Raw genomic sequence first — 19,935 nt, 5'->3', positions numbered from 1 at the left:
ATGAGAGTGTGGCCAGGGTGGTGTGGGTCAATGAGAGTGTGGCCAGGGTGGTGTGGGTCAATGAGGGTGTGGCCAGAGTGGTGTGGGTCAATGAGAGTGTGGCCAGGGTGGTGTGGGTCAATGAGTGTGGCCAGAGTGGTGTGGGTCAATGAGAGTGTGGCCAGGGTGGTGTGGGTCAATGAGAGTGTGGCCAGGGTGGTGTGGGTCAATGAGAGTGTGGCCAGGGTGGTGTGGGTCAATGAGAGTGTGTGGCCAGGGTGGTGTGGGTCAATGAGAGTGTGGCCAGGGTGGTGTGGGTCAATGAGAGTGTGGCCAGGGTGGTGTGGGTCAATGAGGGTGTGGCCAGGGTGGTGTGGGTCAATGAGAGTGTGGCCAGGGTGGTGTGGGTCAATGAGAGTGTGGCCAGAGTGGTGTGGGTCAATGAGAGTGTGGCCAGGGTGGTGTGGGTCAATGAGGGTGTGGCCAGAGTGGTGTGGGTCAATGAGAGTGTGGCCAGGGTGGTGTGGGTCAATGAGGGTGTGGCCAGAGTGGTGTGGGTCAATGAGAGTGTGGCCAGGGTGGTGTGGGTCAATGAGAGTGTGGCCAGGATGGTGTGGGTCAATATGTTCCCAATGTTGGGGGAGTCCAGAATGTTCCCAATGTTGGGGGAGTCCAGAACCAGGGGCCACAGTTTAAGAATAAGGGGTAGGCCATTTAGAACTGAGATGAGGAAAAACCTTTTTCAGTCAGAGAGTTGTGAATCTGTGGAATTCTCTGCCTCAGAAGGCAGTGGAGGCCAATTCTCTGAATGCATTCAAGAGAGAGCTAGATAGAGCTCTTAAGGATAGCGGAGTCAGGGGGTATGGGGAGAAGGCAGGAACGGGGTACTGATTGAGAATGATCAGCCATGATCACATTGAACGGCGGTGCTTGCTCGAAGGGCCGAATGGCCTCCTCCTGCACCTATTGTCTATAATGAGAGAGTGGCCAGGGTGGTGTGGGTCAATGAGAGTATGGCCAGGGTGGTGTGGGTCAATGAGAGTGTGGCCAGGGTGGTGTGGGTCAATGAGAGTATGGCCAGGGTGGTGTGGGTCAATGAGAGTGTGGCCAGGGTGGTGTGGGTCAATGAGAGTATGGCCAGGGTGGTGTGGGTCAATGAGAGTGTGGCCAGGGTGGTGTGGGTCAATGAGAGTGTGGCCAGGGTGGTGTGGGTCAATGAGTGTGGGGCCAGGGTGGTGTGGGTCAATGAGAGTGTGGCCAGGGTGGTGTGGGTCAATGAGAGTGTGGCCAGAGTGGTGTGGGTCAATGAGAGTGTGGCCAGGGTGGTGTGGGTCAATGAGAGTGTGGCCGGGGTGGTGTGGGTCATTGAGAGTGTGGGGCCAGGGTGGTGTGGGTCAATGAGTGTGGGGCCAGGGTGGTGTGGGTCAATGAGAGTGGGGCAGGGTGGTGTGGGTCAATGAGAGTGTGGCCAGGGTGGTGTGGGTCAATGAGAGTGTGGCCAGGGTGGTGTGGGTCAATGAGAGTGTGGCCAGGGTGGTGTGGGTCAATGAGAGTGTGTGGCCAGGGTGGTGTGGGTCAATGAGAGTGTGGCCAGGGTGGTGTGGGTCAATGAGAGTGTGGCCAGGGTGGTGTGGGTCAATGAGAGTGTGGCCAGGGTGGTGTGGGTCAATGAGTGTGGGGCCAGGGTGGTGTGGGTCAATGAGAGTGTGGCCAGGGTGGTGTGGGTCAATGAGAGTGTGGCCAGGGTGGTGTGGGTCAATGAGGGTGTGGCCAGAGTGGTGTGGGTCAATGAGAGTGTGGCCAGGATGGTGTGGGTCAATGAGAGTGTGGCCAGAGTGGTGTGGGTCAATATGTTCCCAATGTTGGGGGAGTCCAGAATGTTCCCAATGTTGGGGGAGTCCAGAACCAGGGGCCACAGTTTAAGAATAAGGGGTAGGCCATTTAGAACTGAGATGAGGAAAAACCTTTTTCAGTCAGAGAGTTGTGAATCTGTGGAATTCTCTGCCTCAGAAGGCAGTGGAGGCCAATTCTCTGAATGCATTCAAGAGAGAGCTAGATAGAGCTCTTAAGGATAGCGGAGTCAGGGGGTATGGGGAGAAGGCAGGAACGGGGTACTGATTGAGAATGATCAGCCATGATCACATTGAACGGCGGTGCTTGCTCGAAGGGCCGAATGGCCTCCTCCTGCACCTATTGTCTATAATGAGAGAGTGGCCAGGGTGGTGTGGGTCAATGAGAGTATGGCCAGGGTGGTGTGGGTCAATGAGAGTGTGGCCAGGGTGGTGTGGGTCAATGAGAGTATGGCCAGGGTGGTGTGGGTCAATGAGAGTGTGGCCAGGGTGGTGTGGGTCAATGAGAGTATGGCCAGGGTGGTGTGGGTCAATGAGAGTGTGGCCAGGGTGGTGTGGGTCAATGAGAGTGTGGCCAGGGTGGTGTGGGTCAATGAGTGTGGGGCCAGGGTGGTGTGGGTCAATGAGAGTGTGGCCAGGGTGGTGTGGGTCAAAGAGAGTGTGGCCAGAGTGGTGTGGGTCAATGAGAGTGTGGCCAGGGTGGTGTGGGTCAATGAGAGTGTGGCCAGGGTGGTGTGGGTCATTGAGAGTGTGGGGCCAGGGTGGTGTGGGTCAATGAGTGTGGGGCCAGGGTGGTGTGGGTCAATGAGAGTGGGGCAGGGTGGTGTGGGTCAATGAGAGTGTGGCCAGGGTGGTGTGGGTCAATGAGAGTGTGGCCAGGGTGGTGTGGGTCAATGAGAGTGTGGCCAGGGTGGTGTGGGTCAATGAGAGTGTGTGGCCAGGGTGGTGTGGGTCAATGAGAGTGTGGCCAGGGTGGTGTGGGTCAATGAGAGTGTGCCCAGGGTGGTGTGGGTCAATGAGAGTGTGGCCAGGATGGTGTGGGTCAATGAGAGTGTGGCCAGAGTGGTGTGGGTCAATATGTTCCCAATGTTGGGGGAGTCCAGAATGTTCCCAATGTTGGGGGAGTCCAGAACCAGGGGCCACAGTTTAAGAATAAGGGGTAGGCCATTTAGAACTGAGATGAGGAAAAACCTTTTTCAGTCAGAGAGTTGTGAATCTGTGGAATTCTCTGCCTCAGAAGGCAGTGGAGGCCAATTCTCTGAATGCATTCAAGAGAGAGCTAGATAGAGCTCTTAAGGATAGCGGAGTCAGGGGGTATGGGGAGAAGGCAGGAACGGGGTACTGATTGAGAATGATCAGCCATGATCACATTGAACGGCGGTGCTTGCTCGAAGGGCCGAATGGCCTCCTCCTGCACCTATTGTCTATAATGAGAGAGTGGCCAGGGTGGTGTGGGTCAATGAGAGTATGGCCAGGGTGGTGTGGGTCAATGAGAGTGTGGCCAGGGTGGTGTGGGTCAATGAGAGTATGGCCAGGGTGGTGTGGGTCAATGAGAGTGTGGCCAGGGTGGTGTGGGTCAATGAGAGTATGGCCAGGGTGGTGTGGGTCAATGAGAGTGTGGCCAGGGTGGTGTGGGTCAATGAGAGTGTGGCCAGGGTGGTGTGGGTCAATGAGTGTGGGGCCAGGGTGGTGTGGGTCAATGAGAGTGTGGCCAGGGTGGTGTGGGTCAATGAGAGTGTGGCCAGAGTGGTGTGGGTCAATGAGAGTGTGGCCAGGGTGGTGTGGGTCAATGAGAGTGTGGCCAGGGTGGTGTGGGTCAATGAGAGTGTGGCCAGGGTGGTGTGGGTCAATGAGAGTGTGGGGCCAGGGTGGTGTGGGTCAATGAGTGTGGGGCCAGGGTGGTGTGGGTCAATGAGAGTGGGGCCAGGGTGGTGTGGGTCAATGAGAGTGTGGCCAGGGTGGTGTGGGTCAATGAGAGTGTGGCCAGGGTGGTGTGGGTCAATGAGAGTGTGTGGCCAGGGTGGTGTGGGTCAATGAGAGTGTGGCCAGGGTGGTGTGGGTCAATGAGAGTGTGGCCAGGGTGGTGTGGGTCAATGAGCGTGTGGCCAGGGTGGTGTGGGTCAATGAGAGTGTGGCCAGAGTGGTGTGGGTCAATGAGTGTGGGGCCAGGGTGGTGTGGGTCAATGAGAGTGTGGCCAGGGTGGTGTGGGTCAATGAGAGTGTGGCCAGGGTGGTGTGGGTCAATGAGAGTGTGGCCAGGGTGGTGTGGGTCAATGAGTGTGGGGCCAGGGTGGTGTGGGTCAATGAGAGTGTGGCCAGGGTGGTGTGGGTCAATGAGAGTGTGGCCAGGGTGGTGTGGGTCAATGAGGGTGTGGCCAGAGTGGTGTGGGTCAATGAGAGTGTGGCCAGGGTGGTGTGGGTCAATGAGAGTGTGGCCAGGATGGTGTGGGTCAATATGTTCCTAATGTTGGGGGAGTCCAGAATGTTCCCAATGTTGGGGGAGTCCAGAACCAGGGGCCACAGTTTAAGAATAAGGGGTAGGCCATTTAGAACTGAGATGAGGAAAAACCTTTTTCAGTCAGAGAGTTGTGAATCTGTGGAATTCTCTGCCTCAGAAGGCAGTGGAGGCCAATTCTCTGAATGCATTCAAGAGAGAGCTAGATAGAGCTCTTAAGGATAGCGGAGTCAGGGGGTATGGGGAGAAGGCAGGAACGGGGTACTGATTGAGAATGATCAGCCATGATCACATTGAACGGCGGTGCTTGCTCGAAGGGCCGAATGGCCTCCTCCTGCACCTATTGTCTATAATGAGAGAGTGGCCAGGGTGGTGTGGGTCAATGAGAGTATGGCCAGGGTGGTGTGGGTCAATGAGAGTGTGGCCAGGGTGGTGTGGGTCAATGAGAGTATGGCCAGGGTGGTGTGGGTCAATGAGAGTGTGGCCAGGGTGGTGTGGGTCAATGAGAGTATGGCCAGGGTGGTGTGGGTCAATGAGAGTGTGGGGCCAGGGTGGTGTGGGTCAATGAGAGTGTGGCCAGGGTGGTGTGGGTCAATGAGAGTGTGGCCAGGGTGGTGTGGGTCAATGAGAGTGTGGGGCCAGGGTGGTGTGGGTCAATGAGAGTGTGGCCAGGGTGGTGTGGGTCAATGAGAGTGTGGCCAGGGTGGTGTGGGTCAATGAGAGTGTGGCCAGGGTGGTGTGGGTCAATGAGAGTGTGGCCAGGGTGGTGTGGGTCAATGAGAGTATGGCCAGGGTGGTGTGGGTCAATGAGAGTGTGGGGCCAGGGTGGTGTGGGTCAATGAGAGTGTGGCCAGGGTGGTGTGGGTCAATGAGAGTGTGGCCAGGGTGGTGTGGGTCAATGAGAGTGTGGCCAGGGTGGTGTGGGTCTCTGATGATGCTGTAAACCCTGTAAACCCCTCCGATGGCGGGGAGGTCAGTACCCGCGATGGATCTGGGCAGTGCTCACCACTCCTTCCACGACCCTACCTCTGGTTAGGTTAATTGGCTGCTGTAAATTATCCCTCTTGGGAGTGCGGAGAATAGGGCATTTTGAGGTGGTGTGAGTGAGAATAGGTTGTGGAGGACTAAGTGGGAGAATGGGATGGGTAGAATTGACTTGAGTGCCAACGTCGACTCAATGGGCTTCCAACGTCCGACAGAAATATTAAAATAAATATGAGCCTGATATCTACTTCAAGAGATGAAGGGAATTCAACTGGTCTTTGTTCTGTCTACAGGATCCGAAGAAGCTGATTGAGAAAGCTTGGAAGGATTATGAAAATAAAGTGTGAGTTTCAATTCTATAAGAGGAAAGAATGGTGAAGAAATGTTTCCTCGTTCTTCCTTGCACCATTGTTCTTTGGAAGGGGTTGAACTGGAACCCTGCCTTTTCATTGAAGGTCCCACGTCGCTGTTTGAAGAGAGGCTTCCTCAACTCCTTAATTGCATTGTGCCACAACTAATTCTACCAAACAAAGATGTACTTAGTCATTGACTGCTCTTGTCCATTGCATTCAGAATCATTAGATGATGGAATTGGGAGGTGAAGTTCTTGACTAAATATCCCCTTTCCTTGATATTTTTATGGCATATGGTTAAGATGAGTTTCCGGCTGATGGCAATATCAAAGCCACCACAGCCCTCTGCAAGATCCCCTTCCATTGCTTTAGTTTAGTTTAGAGATACAGCGCGGAAGCAGGCCCTTCGTCCCACTGAGTCCGTGCCGACCGACCAGCGATAGTGCATTGGCACTCTCCTACACGTTAGAAAACATTCACGATTTTTTTTTCTCACCAATGCCAATTAACCTACAAACTTGTACATCTTTGGAGTGTGGGAGGGAACCCGAACTCCCCGTACAGGTCACTGGGAGATCGTACAAACTCCCTACAGATGGCGCCCGTAGTCAGGATCGAACCCGGGTCTCTGGCGCTGTAAGGCAGTAACTCTACCGCTGCGCACAGATGGAAGCGTAATTGGAGGCAAATAGATCTAACTCCCTTGGATGGAATAAATACTATTTGAGGACATGTTTTTAAGCTAAGGTTTTTGGAAATTATCAGGAGCATTGGTCCAAAATGGGATAAAGGCTGCCCCGAGAACCAAACACTGATCCTGTGTGAGTAACAGCCTCTGGTGTTCTTTAGCTGGAATTTCCAGTTCCTATAAACTTATTTCCTGGCAACAAAATCTATCCTCCATGCTCCACCACAAAGCTTTCCTTCATCTTCCGAAGTTATTCCATTGGGAATAATTTCCATTGTTGGTTTTGACATTAATTTCTTTATGTTGGGGGTGGGAGGAAGGGAGTCACTCTTTCCTCTCCCCTGTCTCGGTCATCTCCCTCTCCCCCGACTCGGCCATCTCCCTCTCCCCCGACTCGGTCATCTCCCTCTCCCCCGACTCGGTCATCCCCCTCTCCCCTGACTCGGCCATCTCGCTCTCCCCCGACTCGGCCATCTCCCTCTCCCCCGACTCGGCCATCTCCCTCTCCCCTGTCGGCCATCTCCCTCTCCCCCGACTCGGCCATCTCCCTCTCCCCCGACTCGGTCATCTCCCTCTCCCCTGACTCGTCCATCTCCCTCTCCCCTGTCGGCCATCTCCCTCTCCCCCGATTCGGCCATCTCCCTCTCCCCTGTCTCGGTCCACCTTACACTTCCTTATCTCTGTATCTCCCACTCCCCTGACTCAGTCTGAAGAAGGGCCTCGACCCGAAACGTCACCCATTCCTTCTCTCCAGAGATGCTGCCTGTCCCGCACCTGCAGTTCCTTCCCACAACAGTCACTCTTTGGTTCTGTCCTTCTGTTCCGAAGGTGCCGGATTTATCCTCGATGTGCATCCCCATCGATATTTTGTATGTTAAAGATTATTAATGACTGCGCGCTGTGTATTGATCTGTCAGTTTGTGATCAATCCGTCCCACACCTTGTTTTATTTTTCCATTTTAACTTCTTCATTTCATCACGAGCCACATTAAATGGACCCAGAAAAGGGAAGCGATTTGCAAAATGTTCACGAAATATTTCAAACCGAGACAAAAGAGTTAACTCGTTTTAAAGAAAAGCAAAGACAAACGCAAGCTGCTTTGAAATGTTGGTTCCTTTAGCGTTGCTTACAGTGGTAGGATAACCCTTTATTAATGCAGTGTCAGTAACATGTCACAGCAAATAAACAAGTCCATAAAATGAGAGCAATGACGATCTGGTGGACAGTCAAAGCAGATTTACAAAGTGCCTTGAATAACTTCCCAGATTGTGTTCAGTTCTGGACATCGTGTTCTCGGAACGAGGTACTGATTGAGAATGATCCGCCATGATCACATTGAATGGCGGTGCTGGCTCGAAGGGCCGAATGCACCTATTGTCTATTGTCTAAGATGGTGTCAAACTGGAAAGGGTACAAAAAAGATTTACAAGGATGTTGCCAGGGCTAGAGGGTATGATCTGCCGGCAGAGGTTGGGTAGGCTGGCACTCTATTCCTTGGAGCGCAAGAGGATGAGGGGTGATCTTATAGGGGGGTATAAGATCATGAGAGGAATAGATTTGGTAGATGCACAGTCTCTTGGCCAGAGTAGGTGAATCGAGGACCAAGAGACATAGGTGAAGGGGTAAAGGTTTTAATAGGAATCTAAGGGGTAATTTTTTTCACACAAAGGGTGGTGGATGTGTGGAACAAGCTGCCAGAGGAGGTAGTTGAGGCAGGGACTGTCCCAACCTTTAAGGAACAGTTAGACAGGTACATGGACAGGACAGGTTTGGAGAACAAACACTGGCAGGTGTGACTAGTGTAGCTGGGACATGTGGGCAAGTTGGGCGGAAGGGCTTGTTTCCACGCTGGATAGGGTTGCCAACTTCCTCACTCCCAAACACGGGACAAAGGGTGACGTCACCGCCCCGCGCCCCACGCGACTTCACCCAGCCAGCGGCCACGTGCTCCCGCCCCACCAATGGCGGCCTGCCAGGCCCGGGCGGCCCTGTACGGGACAACCTAATTTAGCCCAAAATACGGGATGTCCCGGCTAATACGGGACAGTTGGCAACCCCAACACTCTATGACTCTATGTCTGGGAACTTTGCAGTTAATTAACTTCTTATTGACGTATAAGCACTGCTGTATCTAGGAATTGCTGCAAAAAAGCCATGTTACAATGGCTGGATAATCTGTGCAGTTGCAGTGATGTTGGTTGGAATAAATAATCTCCAGAACACCTGATCTCTAGAAATAAAAATGATATGGGATCCTTTCTACCCACCTTAAAGACAAAGGGTTGCAGCCCCAAACTTCATCCGAAAGGGGGCGCCATATCTCATATGCTATGGCAGTATAGAGCACATCATAAGATCGTAAGTGAGAGTAGAATTAGACCATTCAGCCCATCAATTCTACTCCGCCATTCAATCATGGCTGATCTATCTCTCCTTCCTAACCCCATTCTCCTGCCTTCTCCCCATAACTTCTGACACCCGTACTAACCAAGAATCTACCTCTGCCTTAAATATATCCACTGACTTTGCCTACACAGCCTTCTGCAGCAACGAATTCCTCAGATTCACCACCCCCTGACTCACGAAATTCCCCCTCATCTCCTTCCGAAAAGAACGTCCTTTAATTCTGAGGCTGTGACCTCTGGTCCTAGACTCTCCCATACACTCGACACTCTGTGGAGGGATTTGAAATCGGCCGTGGTACAGTTGCTGCCTCACAGCGCCAGGGACCCGGGTTCAATCCCGACTCTGGGTGCTGTCGGCACGGAGTTTGTATGTTCTCCCCGTGACTGCGTGGGTTTTCTCCGGGTGCTCCGGTTTCCTCCCACAATTGTCCCTAAATGCGTGTAGGGTAGTGTTGATGTGTGGGGATCGCTGGTCGGCACGGAATCAGTGCGCCTAAGGACCTATTTCCGCGCCGTATCTCTAAACCAAACTAAACTAAAATCTGACCTGCACTTAAGACGTAGCTGTTAAGGAAGGAACTGCAGATGCTGGTTTAAACCGAAGATAGACACAAAATGCTGGAGTAACTCAGCGGGTCAGGCAGCATCGCTGGATAGAAGGAATGGGTGACGTTTCGGGTTGAGACCCTTCTTCAGACTAGGTCTGATTAAGACGTAGATACCATTTTCAACAGGTGGGCATTGAAAACACTGAAGGATAGATAGGCAAGGGAAGGAGGCTTAAAAAAAATAGGATCTGTATTTCACTGACTTTTACGCCTCTTTTTATCTTTCTTCCCATCCTACCTCCTTGTGCTACCCTCCCCTAGAGAGCTTTTGTTTCCATAATGTTGGCACATCCTGCTCTTTTTCAGGATCTGTCATTTCTCACTTCCGTGTAATGAGTGATTGGTTTTCCAAAGCAAACATTTCACACTTTCCAGCTTCTGATCTTCCTTGCCCGAGTCGTTCCTTGTAAAGTGCGAGAGAAGTCCATTTAAATGCGCGGGAGATCCTTGTTCATGTTGGTTCCTGTGATTTTTAGTTTAGTTTAGCGATACAGTGCGGAAACAGGCCCTTCGGCCCACCGAGTCCGTGCCGACCAGCGATCTCCGTAAAGAGTAAGATTCCTCCTGACACGCGCCAATCGAGCTGGGAGAGGGTCTTCTAGCTAATTAAGATTGCAGAGAATGACTAATCAGATTAAGATGAGGGAGGCACTGTGGTGCAATGCTAGACCTGTTGCTACATAGCGCCAGAGACCCAGGTTCGATCCTGACCACGGGTGCTGTCTGCACGGAGTTTATACGTTCTCCCTGTGACCGCGTGGGTTTTCTCTGGATGCTCCGGTTTCCTCCCACACTCCAAAGATGTGCAGTTTTGTAGGTATAAATGTAAATGTAAAATGTAAAATTGTCCCTAGTGTGTATAGGATAGTGTTAGTGTACAGGGACCGCTGTTCGATGCGGACTCTGTGAGTTTGAGGGTCTGTTTCTGCAATGTGCCTCTACAGTTTAAAGTCACCTTAAATACCTGAAATGGTTGGCCATCAGTCTGAAGAAGAGTCCCAACCCGAAACATCACCTATCCATGTTCTTCTGAGATGCTGGCTGACCGCAGAGTTACCCAGGCACTTTGTGTCTTGAGTAATTCAGCGGGACAGGCAGCATTTCTGGATAGAAGGAATGGGTGACGTTTTCGGGTTGAGGCCCTTCTTCAGACTAATTGTCCCTAGTGTGTGGCACAGTGCTAGTATATGAGGGTAATCGCTGGTCGGCACGGACTTGGCGGGCCTAAGGTGTTCTGAAGAAGGGTGCAGACCTGAAACGTCGCCCGTTCCTTCCATCCGGAGATGCTGCCTGTCCCGCCGAGTTACTCCTGCATTTTGTGTCTTTCTTCGATGTCTCTCTATAGTCCGTAGATTGCTTTAAGCTCGGTTTGATTTTTGCCAGATGCTGCTGTCTATAGTGGGCCATCACTGACTCTGGTCCCTGGGCAAACTCGGGGGGGGCGTTGGAAAACTGTAAAGTCAGGACCAGTTGTGCATATGTGTGTGTGTGTGTGTGTGTGTGTCTGTCTGTCCTTTCAACATCTGTGTGACATGTTCGATGAGCTCCTTGTTCCTTCCAACTATTAGGAACAAGATCGAAAAGGAGAAGAGAGACCGGGCCAAGCAATTTGGACTGAACCGTACTGAAATTAGTCCTGCGGAAATCGCAGAGGATTTGGAGAAAGAGAGAAAGATGTTCCAACTCCAGATGTGTGAGGCAAGTTGCAGGCCAGTAATTAAAACAAATATTTGTATCTATCGATCAGCCAAAACATTATAACCACTGACAGGCGAAGTGAATAACATTGATTATCTTGTTACAATGGCACCTGTCAAGGGGTGGGATATATTAGGCAGCAAGTGAACAGTCAGTTCTTGAAGTTGGTGTGTTGGATGCAGGAGAAATGGGCAGGAGTAAAGACCTGAGCGACTTTCACAAGGGCCAAATTGTTATGGCCAGACGACTGGGTCAGAGCATCTCTGAAACGGCAAGGCTTGTGGGGTGCTCCCGGTCAGCAATGGTGAGTACCGACCGACAGTGGTCCGAGGAGGGACAAACCACAAACCGGCGACAGACAGGGTGTTGGGCGCCCAAGGCTCATCGATGCGCGAGGGCAACGAAGGCTATCCTGTCTGGTCCGAACCGACAGAAGGTCTACTGTGGCACAAGTCACAAATTTTAATGGTGGTCACGGGAGGAATGTGTCACAATACACAGTGCATCGCACCCTGCTGCGTATGGGGCTGCACACGGAGGACCAACAGCATATTAGGCAGGTGGTCATAATGTTTTGGCTCATCAGGCCATAATGTTTTGGCTGATCGGTGTATAGTTTAGACTTTACTTTTTGCCGTAGACTTTGGAGATACAGCGAGAAACAGGTTATTTGACCCACTGAGTCCACACTGTCCAGTACACTAGCACTATCCCACACACACACCAGGGGCAATTTACAGAAGTCAATTAACCTGCAAACCTGTACATCTGTGGAGTGTGCAGGATGAAACCGGAGCACCTGGAGAAAACCCACAGATAAAACATTACAAACTCCGTACAGACAGCGCCCGTAGTCGGGATCGAACCCGGGTCTCTGGCGCTGTAAGGCAGCAACTCTACCACTGCGAAACTGGAGAAGGAGGGAAACATAAAGTGTATTTACAAAATCTTCACTATCCACTGGAAGGATAATAAGCAAATACTTTCCTGTCCCCAGTGTTGCAACCATCACTCATAACCCACGAACGCAGTGGAGGGAATAATCTTTTGCATCCAGCATCATCGCAAAATATTGCTGCTTTTTAAATTCTCTGTCATTTATCTAAACCCTTTGCAAAATACACTCTTAACTAGGGAAGAGTGAGCGTTTGGTGCTCTTGAGATTAGTCATAGAGTCATACAGTGTGGAAACAGGCCCTTCGGCCCAACTTGCCCACACCGGCCAACAATGTCCCAGCTCTACTAGTCCCACCTGCCCGCGCTTGGTCCATGTCCCTCCAAACCGGTCCTATCCACGTACCTGTCCAACTGTTTCTTAAACGTTGGGATTGTCCCAGCCTCAACTACCTCCTCTGGCAGCTTGTTCCATGCACCCACCACCCTTTGTGGGGAAAAAGTTACCCCTCGGATTCCTGTTAAATCTTTTCCCCTTCACCTTGAACCTATGTCGTTTTGTCCTCGATTTCCCCTACTCTGAGGAAGAGATTCTGTGCCTCAACCCGATCTCGTCCTCTCAATGAGACCACCCCTCATCCTCCTGTGCTCCAAGGAATAGAGACCCAGCCCACTCAACCTCTCCCTGGCAACATCCTCAAGATTGTGAACTGATTACACTTTGTTTCTTTCACAGTATCTTCTCAGGGTGAGTGAAATAAAGATTCGAGAAGGGCCTGATCTCCTCCAAAGTCTCATCAAGTACTTCCATGCTCAGCAGAAGTAAGACATGTTCACTTGACCTTTCAGCCTCTTGGGTGCCTTCCTCTATCCATTGAGATCATGTCTGATCTGTATCTTAATTCTATCTACCTGCCTTTGTTTTGTTGTTATTAATATCTTTTTTTCCCTGACAAAATTATTCTGATTGGAATGTTGGCCATCATAACAAGACGAGTTGAGTATAGGAGCAAAGAGGTCCTTCTGCAGTTGTACAGGGCCCTAGTGAGACCGCACCTGGAGTACTGTGTGCAGTTTTGGTCTCCAAATTTGAGGAAGGATATTCTTGCTATTGAGGGCGTGCAGCGTAGGTTTACTAGGTTAATTCCCGGAATGGCGGGACTCATATGTTGAAAGACTGGAGCGATTAGGCTTGTATACACTGGAATTTAGAAGGATGAGAGAGGATCTTATCGAAACGTATAAGATTATTAAGGGGTTGGACACATTAGAGGCAGGAAACATGTTCCCAATGTTGCGGGAGTCCAGAACCAAGGGCCACAGTTTAAGAATAAGGGGTAGGCCATTTAGAACAGAGATGAGGAAAAACATTTTCAGTCAGAGAGTTGTGAATCTGTGGAATTCTCTGCCTCAGAGGGCAGTGGAGGCCAATTCTCTGAATACATTCAAGAGAGAGCTAGATAGAGCTCTTAAGGATAGTGGAGTCAGGGGGTATGGGGAGAAAGCAGGAACGGGGTACTGATTGAGAATGATCAGCCATGATCACATTGAATGGCGGTGCTGGCTCGAGGGGCCGAATGGCCTACTCCTGCACCTATTGTCTATTGTCTATCTCTGTCTCAAAGTTTTCACTTGAAAAGTTCAAATCTCAAGGATGGATGTGGGAGGCACGGTGAAAAGGATTTCTGATTGTCTTTGACTTGAAAACATTTTTGGCCTCGGTCCTTTTTTATTTAACCTGTATTCTGAGATTGTGAGCTCTCGTTCTAGGGCACTGGAATTTAGAAGTCTGAGAGGGGATCTTACAGAAACATATAAAATACTTAAGGGATTGGACAGGCTAGATGTTCCCAATGTTGGGGAAGTCCAGAACCAGGGGGCACAGTCTAAGAATAAAGGGGAGGCCATTTAAAACTGAGATGAGAAAAAACTTTGACCCAGAGAATTGTGAATTTGTGGAATTCTCTGCCACAGAGGGCAGTGGAAGCCAATTCACTGGATGAATTTAAAAGAGAGTTAGATAGAGCTCTAGGGGCTAGCGGAATCAAGGGATGTGGGGAGAAGGCAGGCACGGATTACTGATTGTGGATGATCAGCCATGATCACAATGAATGGCGGTCGGTGCTGGCTCCAAGGGCCAAATGGCCTCCTCCTGCACCTATTTTCTATGGTTTCTGTTTTCCATATCGGGATGCGATGATTGGAGTGATTAATGACTCGCTGGATAGTGTGAACGTATCTGGGATCATGAGTGGATCCAGCTGAAAGGGAACAATTCCGATGGGATGCATGTGGAATCGGTTGTAGCCGCAGACCTCTGTTACGGAACGAGATGTGTGGCTGTGGAAGCGAGTTTTGGCCAACTCCTCTTCAAAGACATGAAGGGAAAATAAAAAATAAAAAAATATATATATTAACGTGATCCGTGTTAAAGAGGGAGATGGAAATGTGTGCGGAGAGAGGGATGAACTTCACGGTGGTCAGTCTTGGAAGGAAAGTGGCAGTGAATTGAATAGTAATTTGGAGCAAGATCTCCAAATGTTGCAAATTAATCTAAGCTGTTGGGTGATGTTGCCAACTTTTTTTTGGACTTATTCCTGGAGATGTTGTCACATGGCCTCCCATCCCCAGCAGCTCTGCAGTATTGAGCTATTTTTGCTCCTAACAGTATGCATTTTCATTTTGTAAATCTCATGCATTTGTATTTCATTCTGGAACTGATTCTCGTGATGGGCTAGTGGTCTTGCCTCGCGGATCATTCCACTAGAAACGCCACATGATGTTACCTTGCAGGATATCTTGGCAAAACGTCCTGGCGGTGGTGGGTGGGGGAGGAGGAGTGGGGATGTGGGGGGGGGGGAGGAGGAGTGGGGGGGGAGGAGGGAGGAGGAGTGGGGGGGGGAGGAGGGAGGAGGAGTGGGGGGGAGGAGGGAGGAGGAGTGTGGGGGGGAGGAGGGAGGAGGAGTGGGGGGGGAGGAGGGAAGGGGAGGAGGGAAGAGGAGTGGGGGGGAGGAGGGAGGAGGAGTGGGGGGGAGGAGGGAGGAAGAGTGGGGGGGGGGAGGAGTGGGGAGGGGGGGGGAGGAGTGGGGAGGGGGGGGTTGTCTGTCCACTGTATCTACTCTTTTAATTTTATATAGAGGCAGCAGAGTGGTGTAGCAGTAGAGTTGCTAGAGCATTAGAGACCAGGGTTTGATCCTAACTGCGAGTGCTATCTGTACGGAGTTTGTACGTTCTCCTGCATGGGCGACCGCCTGAGTTTTTTCCTGGTCCTCTGGTTCCCTCCCACATTGCAAAGATGTCCAGGTTTGTAGGTTAATTGGCTTTGGATAGATTTTTTTTTTAGATTTAGAGATACAGCGCGGAAACAGGCCCTTCGGCCCACCGAGTCCGTGCCGCCCAGCGATCCCCGCACGTTAACACTATCCTACACACACTAGCGACAATTTTTACATTTTACCCAGCCAATTAACCTACATACCTGCACGTCTTTGGAGTGTGGGAGGAAACCGAAGATCTCGGAGAAAACCCACGCAGGTCACGGGGAGAACGTACAGACTCCGTACAGACGGCGCCCGTAGTCAGGATCGAACCTGAGTCTCCAGCGCTGCATTCGCTGTAAGGCAGCAACTCTACTGCTGCACCACCGTGCCGGATAGGTGTGCAAGGATAGTGCTTGTGTAGGGGGTAGCCATTGGTCAGCGCGGACTCGGTGGGCTGAAGTGCCTGTGTTTCAAGTCCTAACTGCATCGAACTGCCACAAGAACCCAGGGACTGGCATCAAATGGAATTTAGACCATGAAGAGCTCAATCCTTGTCTCCATAGATTCCTCCAAGTCATCAGGGTGTACTGGGGACAACTTCTCCACTCTCCTCAGCAGAGTTGTGGCAGTCCGAGTGATTCCAAGTTCTCTGGGGGTGCAGCAATATTAGTGTCCCATATCAATATTGCAGGCAACTTTATCCAGATTCAGAGACAGTTTCTTCTCAGCTGTTCTCTGGCAACTGAATCGTCCTACCACAACCGGAGAACTGGAAAACTACTATCTACCTCATTGATAGGCACAGAATGCTGGAGTAACTCAGCAGGTCAGGCAGCATCCCTGGAGAGAAAGGATGGATGACGTTTCGGGTCAAGACCCTTCTTCAGACCCGTCTCGACCCGAAACGTCACCCATTCCTTCTCTCCAGAGATACTGCCTGACCCTCTGAGTTACTCCAGCATTTTGTGTCTACCTTTGATTTAAACCAGCATCTGCGGTTATTTTTCCTACAAATCTACCTCATTGGACTATCTTTGATTGGACCTTACTGGCTTTGCCTTGCACTATATATCATTCCTTTATCATGTCTCCGTACACTGTGGATGGCTCGATTGTAATCATGCATTGCCTTTCCGCTGACTGCTTAGCACCAACGAAAGCTTTTCACTGTACCTCAGTACACGTGGCAATAAATTAAACTGAAACTGAACGAAGGATATAAACCCTACATAGTGCAGGACTTTTTTTATTATCTCTGACTGCGATTGGCACTGCAGTCCCATCACCTTCAAATTTCATTTGTTTTGTACAGATTTAGGTGTGAATGGGATTACGTGTTTCTAATCCAGCAGATACCCAGCGATGAAACCCTTTTAAGGATAGAGTCCTGGACCCTGGTACTGAATAGGATAGCTAACCAAGAAATATTGTGGAAATATTGCCATTAGACAATAGACAATAGGTGCAGGAGGAGGCCATTCGGCCCTTCGAGCCAGCACCGCCATTCAATGTGATCATGGCTGATCATTCTCAATCAGTACCCCGTTCCTGCCTTCTCCCCCATACCCCCTGACTCCGCTATCCTTAAGAGCTCTATCCAGCTCTCTCTTGAATGCAGTCAGAGAATTGGCCCCCGCTACCTTCTGAGGCAGAGAATTCCACAGATTCACAACTCTCTGACTGAAAAAGTTTTTCCTCATCTCAGTTCTAAATGGCCTACCCCTTATTCTTAAACTGTGGCCCCTGGTTCTGGACTCCCCCAACATTGGGGACATGTTTCCTGCCTCTAACGTGTCCAACCCCTTAATAATCTTATACGTTTCGATAAGATTTCCATTAGCTCATCAGGGGAAACGCACGGTTCGGTTTTGTGATGTGACACACTTACAATGTTCCCATTCACTTGATTTATTCCATTAACTGCCCGCTTTATATACAAGTGTGGAAAATATGACAGAAAACGTCTAATTTGAATTGACCACTGCACCTGTTACGAGTGGGCTCGTGTTCCTAACCCCTTTCTGCTTTCTTTTTTCCAAAAGTTTTTTCCAGGATGGTCTCAAGGCAGCTGAGAGCTTAACTCCTTTTGTGGAAAAATTGGCGATGATGATCCACTCGGTGAGTTGTCGAGATGTTTCAGCTCAGCACCGGGGTCGTGCTCTGTTCCAGAAGCCGTCAACTACAAACGTAGACACAAAATGCTGGAGTAACTCAGCGGGACGGGCAGCATCTCTGTAGAGAAGGAATGGGTGACGTTTCGGGTTGAGACCCTTCAACTCCAATCCCCTTTTCCAGAACAGCGTAAATATTTTCACCCACAAATTTATACACATTACCTGCTAATGCCACAATATCCCTAAGCCTATATCCTTTCTTTGTCCCGCCCCCACTGATATCAGTCTGAAAAAGGGTCTCAACCCGAAACGTCACCCATTCCTTCTCTCCAGAGATGTTGCCTGACCTGCTGAGTTACTCCAGCATTTTGTGATACCTTTGATTTGTACCAGCATCTGCAGTTATTTTCCCACACACCTTGTCAATATCGTCCTGCTTTTAAAATTAATTCTTTGAGGTCTGTTTCTTATGTGTTCACGAGTGATGGGCCGAATGGCCCAATTCTGCTCCTATCAATGGCTGACCTATCTCTCCCTCCTAACCCCATTGATGAGGTTTGTAACTTCTGCCCAGTTTTCCCGTGAGGGTAGCCTGTCAGAAAAGAAATAATATTTTTTGAATACCTAGCTCGTAGTGACCTGTGTGTTAGCTTGTTGTACATGCTCTGTTATCCTCTTTGATGGGTGAACTCCTGCCCTGCTCTAATGAGCGTTATCTTCCCTTTGGCCTGAAGCTGAAGCAAGTGCAGGACGAGGAGATGAAGCAACTCACACAGATCCGGGACTCCCTGAGATCGGTGCTCCAGGTGGACCACAAAGAGGTGGGTGACTCTGTTGTCACGGACATTGAAGTGTGAAAGTGTCTTCAGGGAAAACCAGCCAGACGGGAGGGGGAAAGGCAATGGTGTTGAGGGGTGGGGTAGTAGCGAGGGAAGGGGGCAGAGCGGTGGAGGGTTCTAAAGGCTCTCAGTGGTTTTGGAGGGGCCTGTCCAAGAGCTTGGTCAAAGCGGAGGCTTTTAAGAAGCCAAGGAGACGTTGGGGAAGGGAGAGAATTCTAGAGCGTGTAGACGTGTCAGCTGAAGACATGGGGAATACTGGCGTGCATGAAGGCAGTGAATGCTCAGGAGACCAGAGTGGAGGCTGTGTGCCGTGCCAATACTCCCCATGCTGGCAATCTGAAGTTTAAGAATAAGGGGTAGGCCGTTTAGAACGGAGATGAGGAAAATCTTTTTCAGTCAGAGAGTTGTTAATCTGTGGAATTCTCTGCCTCAGAAGGCAGTGGAGGCCAATTCTCTGAATGCATTCAAGAGAGAGCTAGATAGAGCTCTTAAGGATAGCGGAGTCAGGGGGTATGGGGAGAAGGCAGGAACGGGGTACTGATTGAGAATGATCAGCCATGATCACATTGAATGGTGGTGCTGGCTCGAAGGGCCGAATGGCCTACTCCTGCACCTATTGTCTATTGTAGTCAAACCTGGAAATGTTTAACCCATCAAGGAATGTCATTGGGGATGAAAAAAGTTGGATGTAGTGCTTTTAAATCAGTGATGTTTCCTCAAAATGGCGGGAGCTTGCTGAGGTGAAACTTAAACTCTCTGTGTCCACAGGAGCTGCCTGATATGAGCATCTCCAGGTTTTTGTTTTCCTGCTCTGTGTGGCATTTGCCTGGCTGCAGGTGGGGAGAGGTGAATCCATTGTGGGGGAAAAATACCCTAGTGAGCATTGAAGTAACTGTCGCCAAGGGATACCAGTTGGTAAATGGGTGATGGGCAATTAATTCAATGATTCAATTCAATGATAACTTTATTGTCCCGTGTACAGTGAAATTCTTTGTTTTTGGGCGGCACGGTAGCGCAGCGGTAGAGTTGCTGCTTTACAGCGAATGCAGCGCCGGAGACACAGGTTCGATCCTGACTACGGGTGCTGCACTGTAAGGAGTTTGTACGTTCTCCCCGTGACCTGCGTGGGTTTTCTCCGAGATCTTCGGTTTCCTCCCACACTCCAAAGACGTACAGGTATGTAGGTTAATTGGCTGGGTAAATGTAAAAATTGTCCCTAGTGGGTGTAGGATAGTGTTAATGTACGGGGATCACTGGGCGGCACGGACTTGGAGGGCCGAAAAGGCCTGTTTCCGGCTGTAGATATATGATATGATATGATAATGCACAAAGTACACAGAGTTTATGGCAAAGATAAAGTTACGAAGAAACACAGAGTCAAACCGAAGATAGACACAAAAAGCTGGAGTAACTCAGCGGGACAGGCAGCATCTCTGGAGAGAAGGAATGGGTGACGTTTCAGGTCGAGACCCTTCTTCATGGAATTGAATCATTGAATTAATTGCCCATCACCCACTTGCTAACTGGTATCCCTTGGCGACAGGTACTTCATTGATCTCTTGGGTATTTTTTTTCCCAATTGGTTTCACCTCTTCCCACCTGTCTAAGAATAATGGGCCACAGTTTAAGAATAAGAGGTAGGCCATTTAGAACGGAGTTGAGGAAAAAAAACTTCGGTCAGAGAGTTGTGAATCTGTGGAATTCTCTGCCTCAGAAGGCAGTGGAGGCCAGTTCTCTGAATGCATTCAAGAGAGAGCTAGATAGAGCTCTTAAGGACAGCAGAGTCAGGGGTTATGGGGAGAAGGCA

The 19,935-nt window shown here is 50.3% G+C and overlaps 1 protein-coding gene across 2 annotated transcripts in view; it reads left to right on the top strand.

The window, feature by feature from the left end:
• LOC144606949 (arf-GAP with SH3 domain, ANK repeat and PH domain-containing protein 2-like) overlaps positions 1 to 19,935 on the top strand; it is a 101,084-nt gene that overhangs the window by 40,532 nt on the left and 40,617 nt on the right. For both annotated transcript variants that reach the window (XM_078423474.1, XM_078423475.1), the window contains exons 5-9: positions 5,562 to 5,611; positions 10,892 to 11,021; positions 12,652 to 12,737; positions 17,218 to 17,293; positions 18,024 to 18,110. In XM_078423474.1, coding sequence (XP_078279600.1) covers positions 5,562 to 5,611; positions 10,892 to 11,021; positions 12,652 to 12,737; positions 17,218 to 17,293; positions 18,024 to 18,110 — 429 coding nt within the window. The remainder of the gene's footprint in view (positions 1 to 5,561; positions 5,612 to 10,891; positions 11,022 to 12,651; positions 12,738 to 17,217; positions 17,294 to 18,023; positions 18,111 to 19,935) is intronic.

Source organism: Rhinoraja longicauda, chromosome 27, assembly GCF_053455715.1.
Source record: "Rhinoraja longicauda isolate Sanriku21f chromosome 27, sRhiLon1.1, whole genome shotgun sequence".
NCBI classification, from domain to species: domain Eukaryota; kingdom Metazoa; phylum Chordata; class Chondrichthyes; order Rajiformes; family Arhynchobatidae; genus Rhinoraja; species Rhinoraja longicauda.
This window is presented reverse-complemented; position numbering and strand designations above follow the sequence as displayed.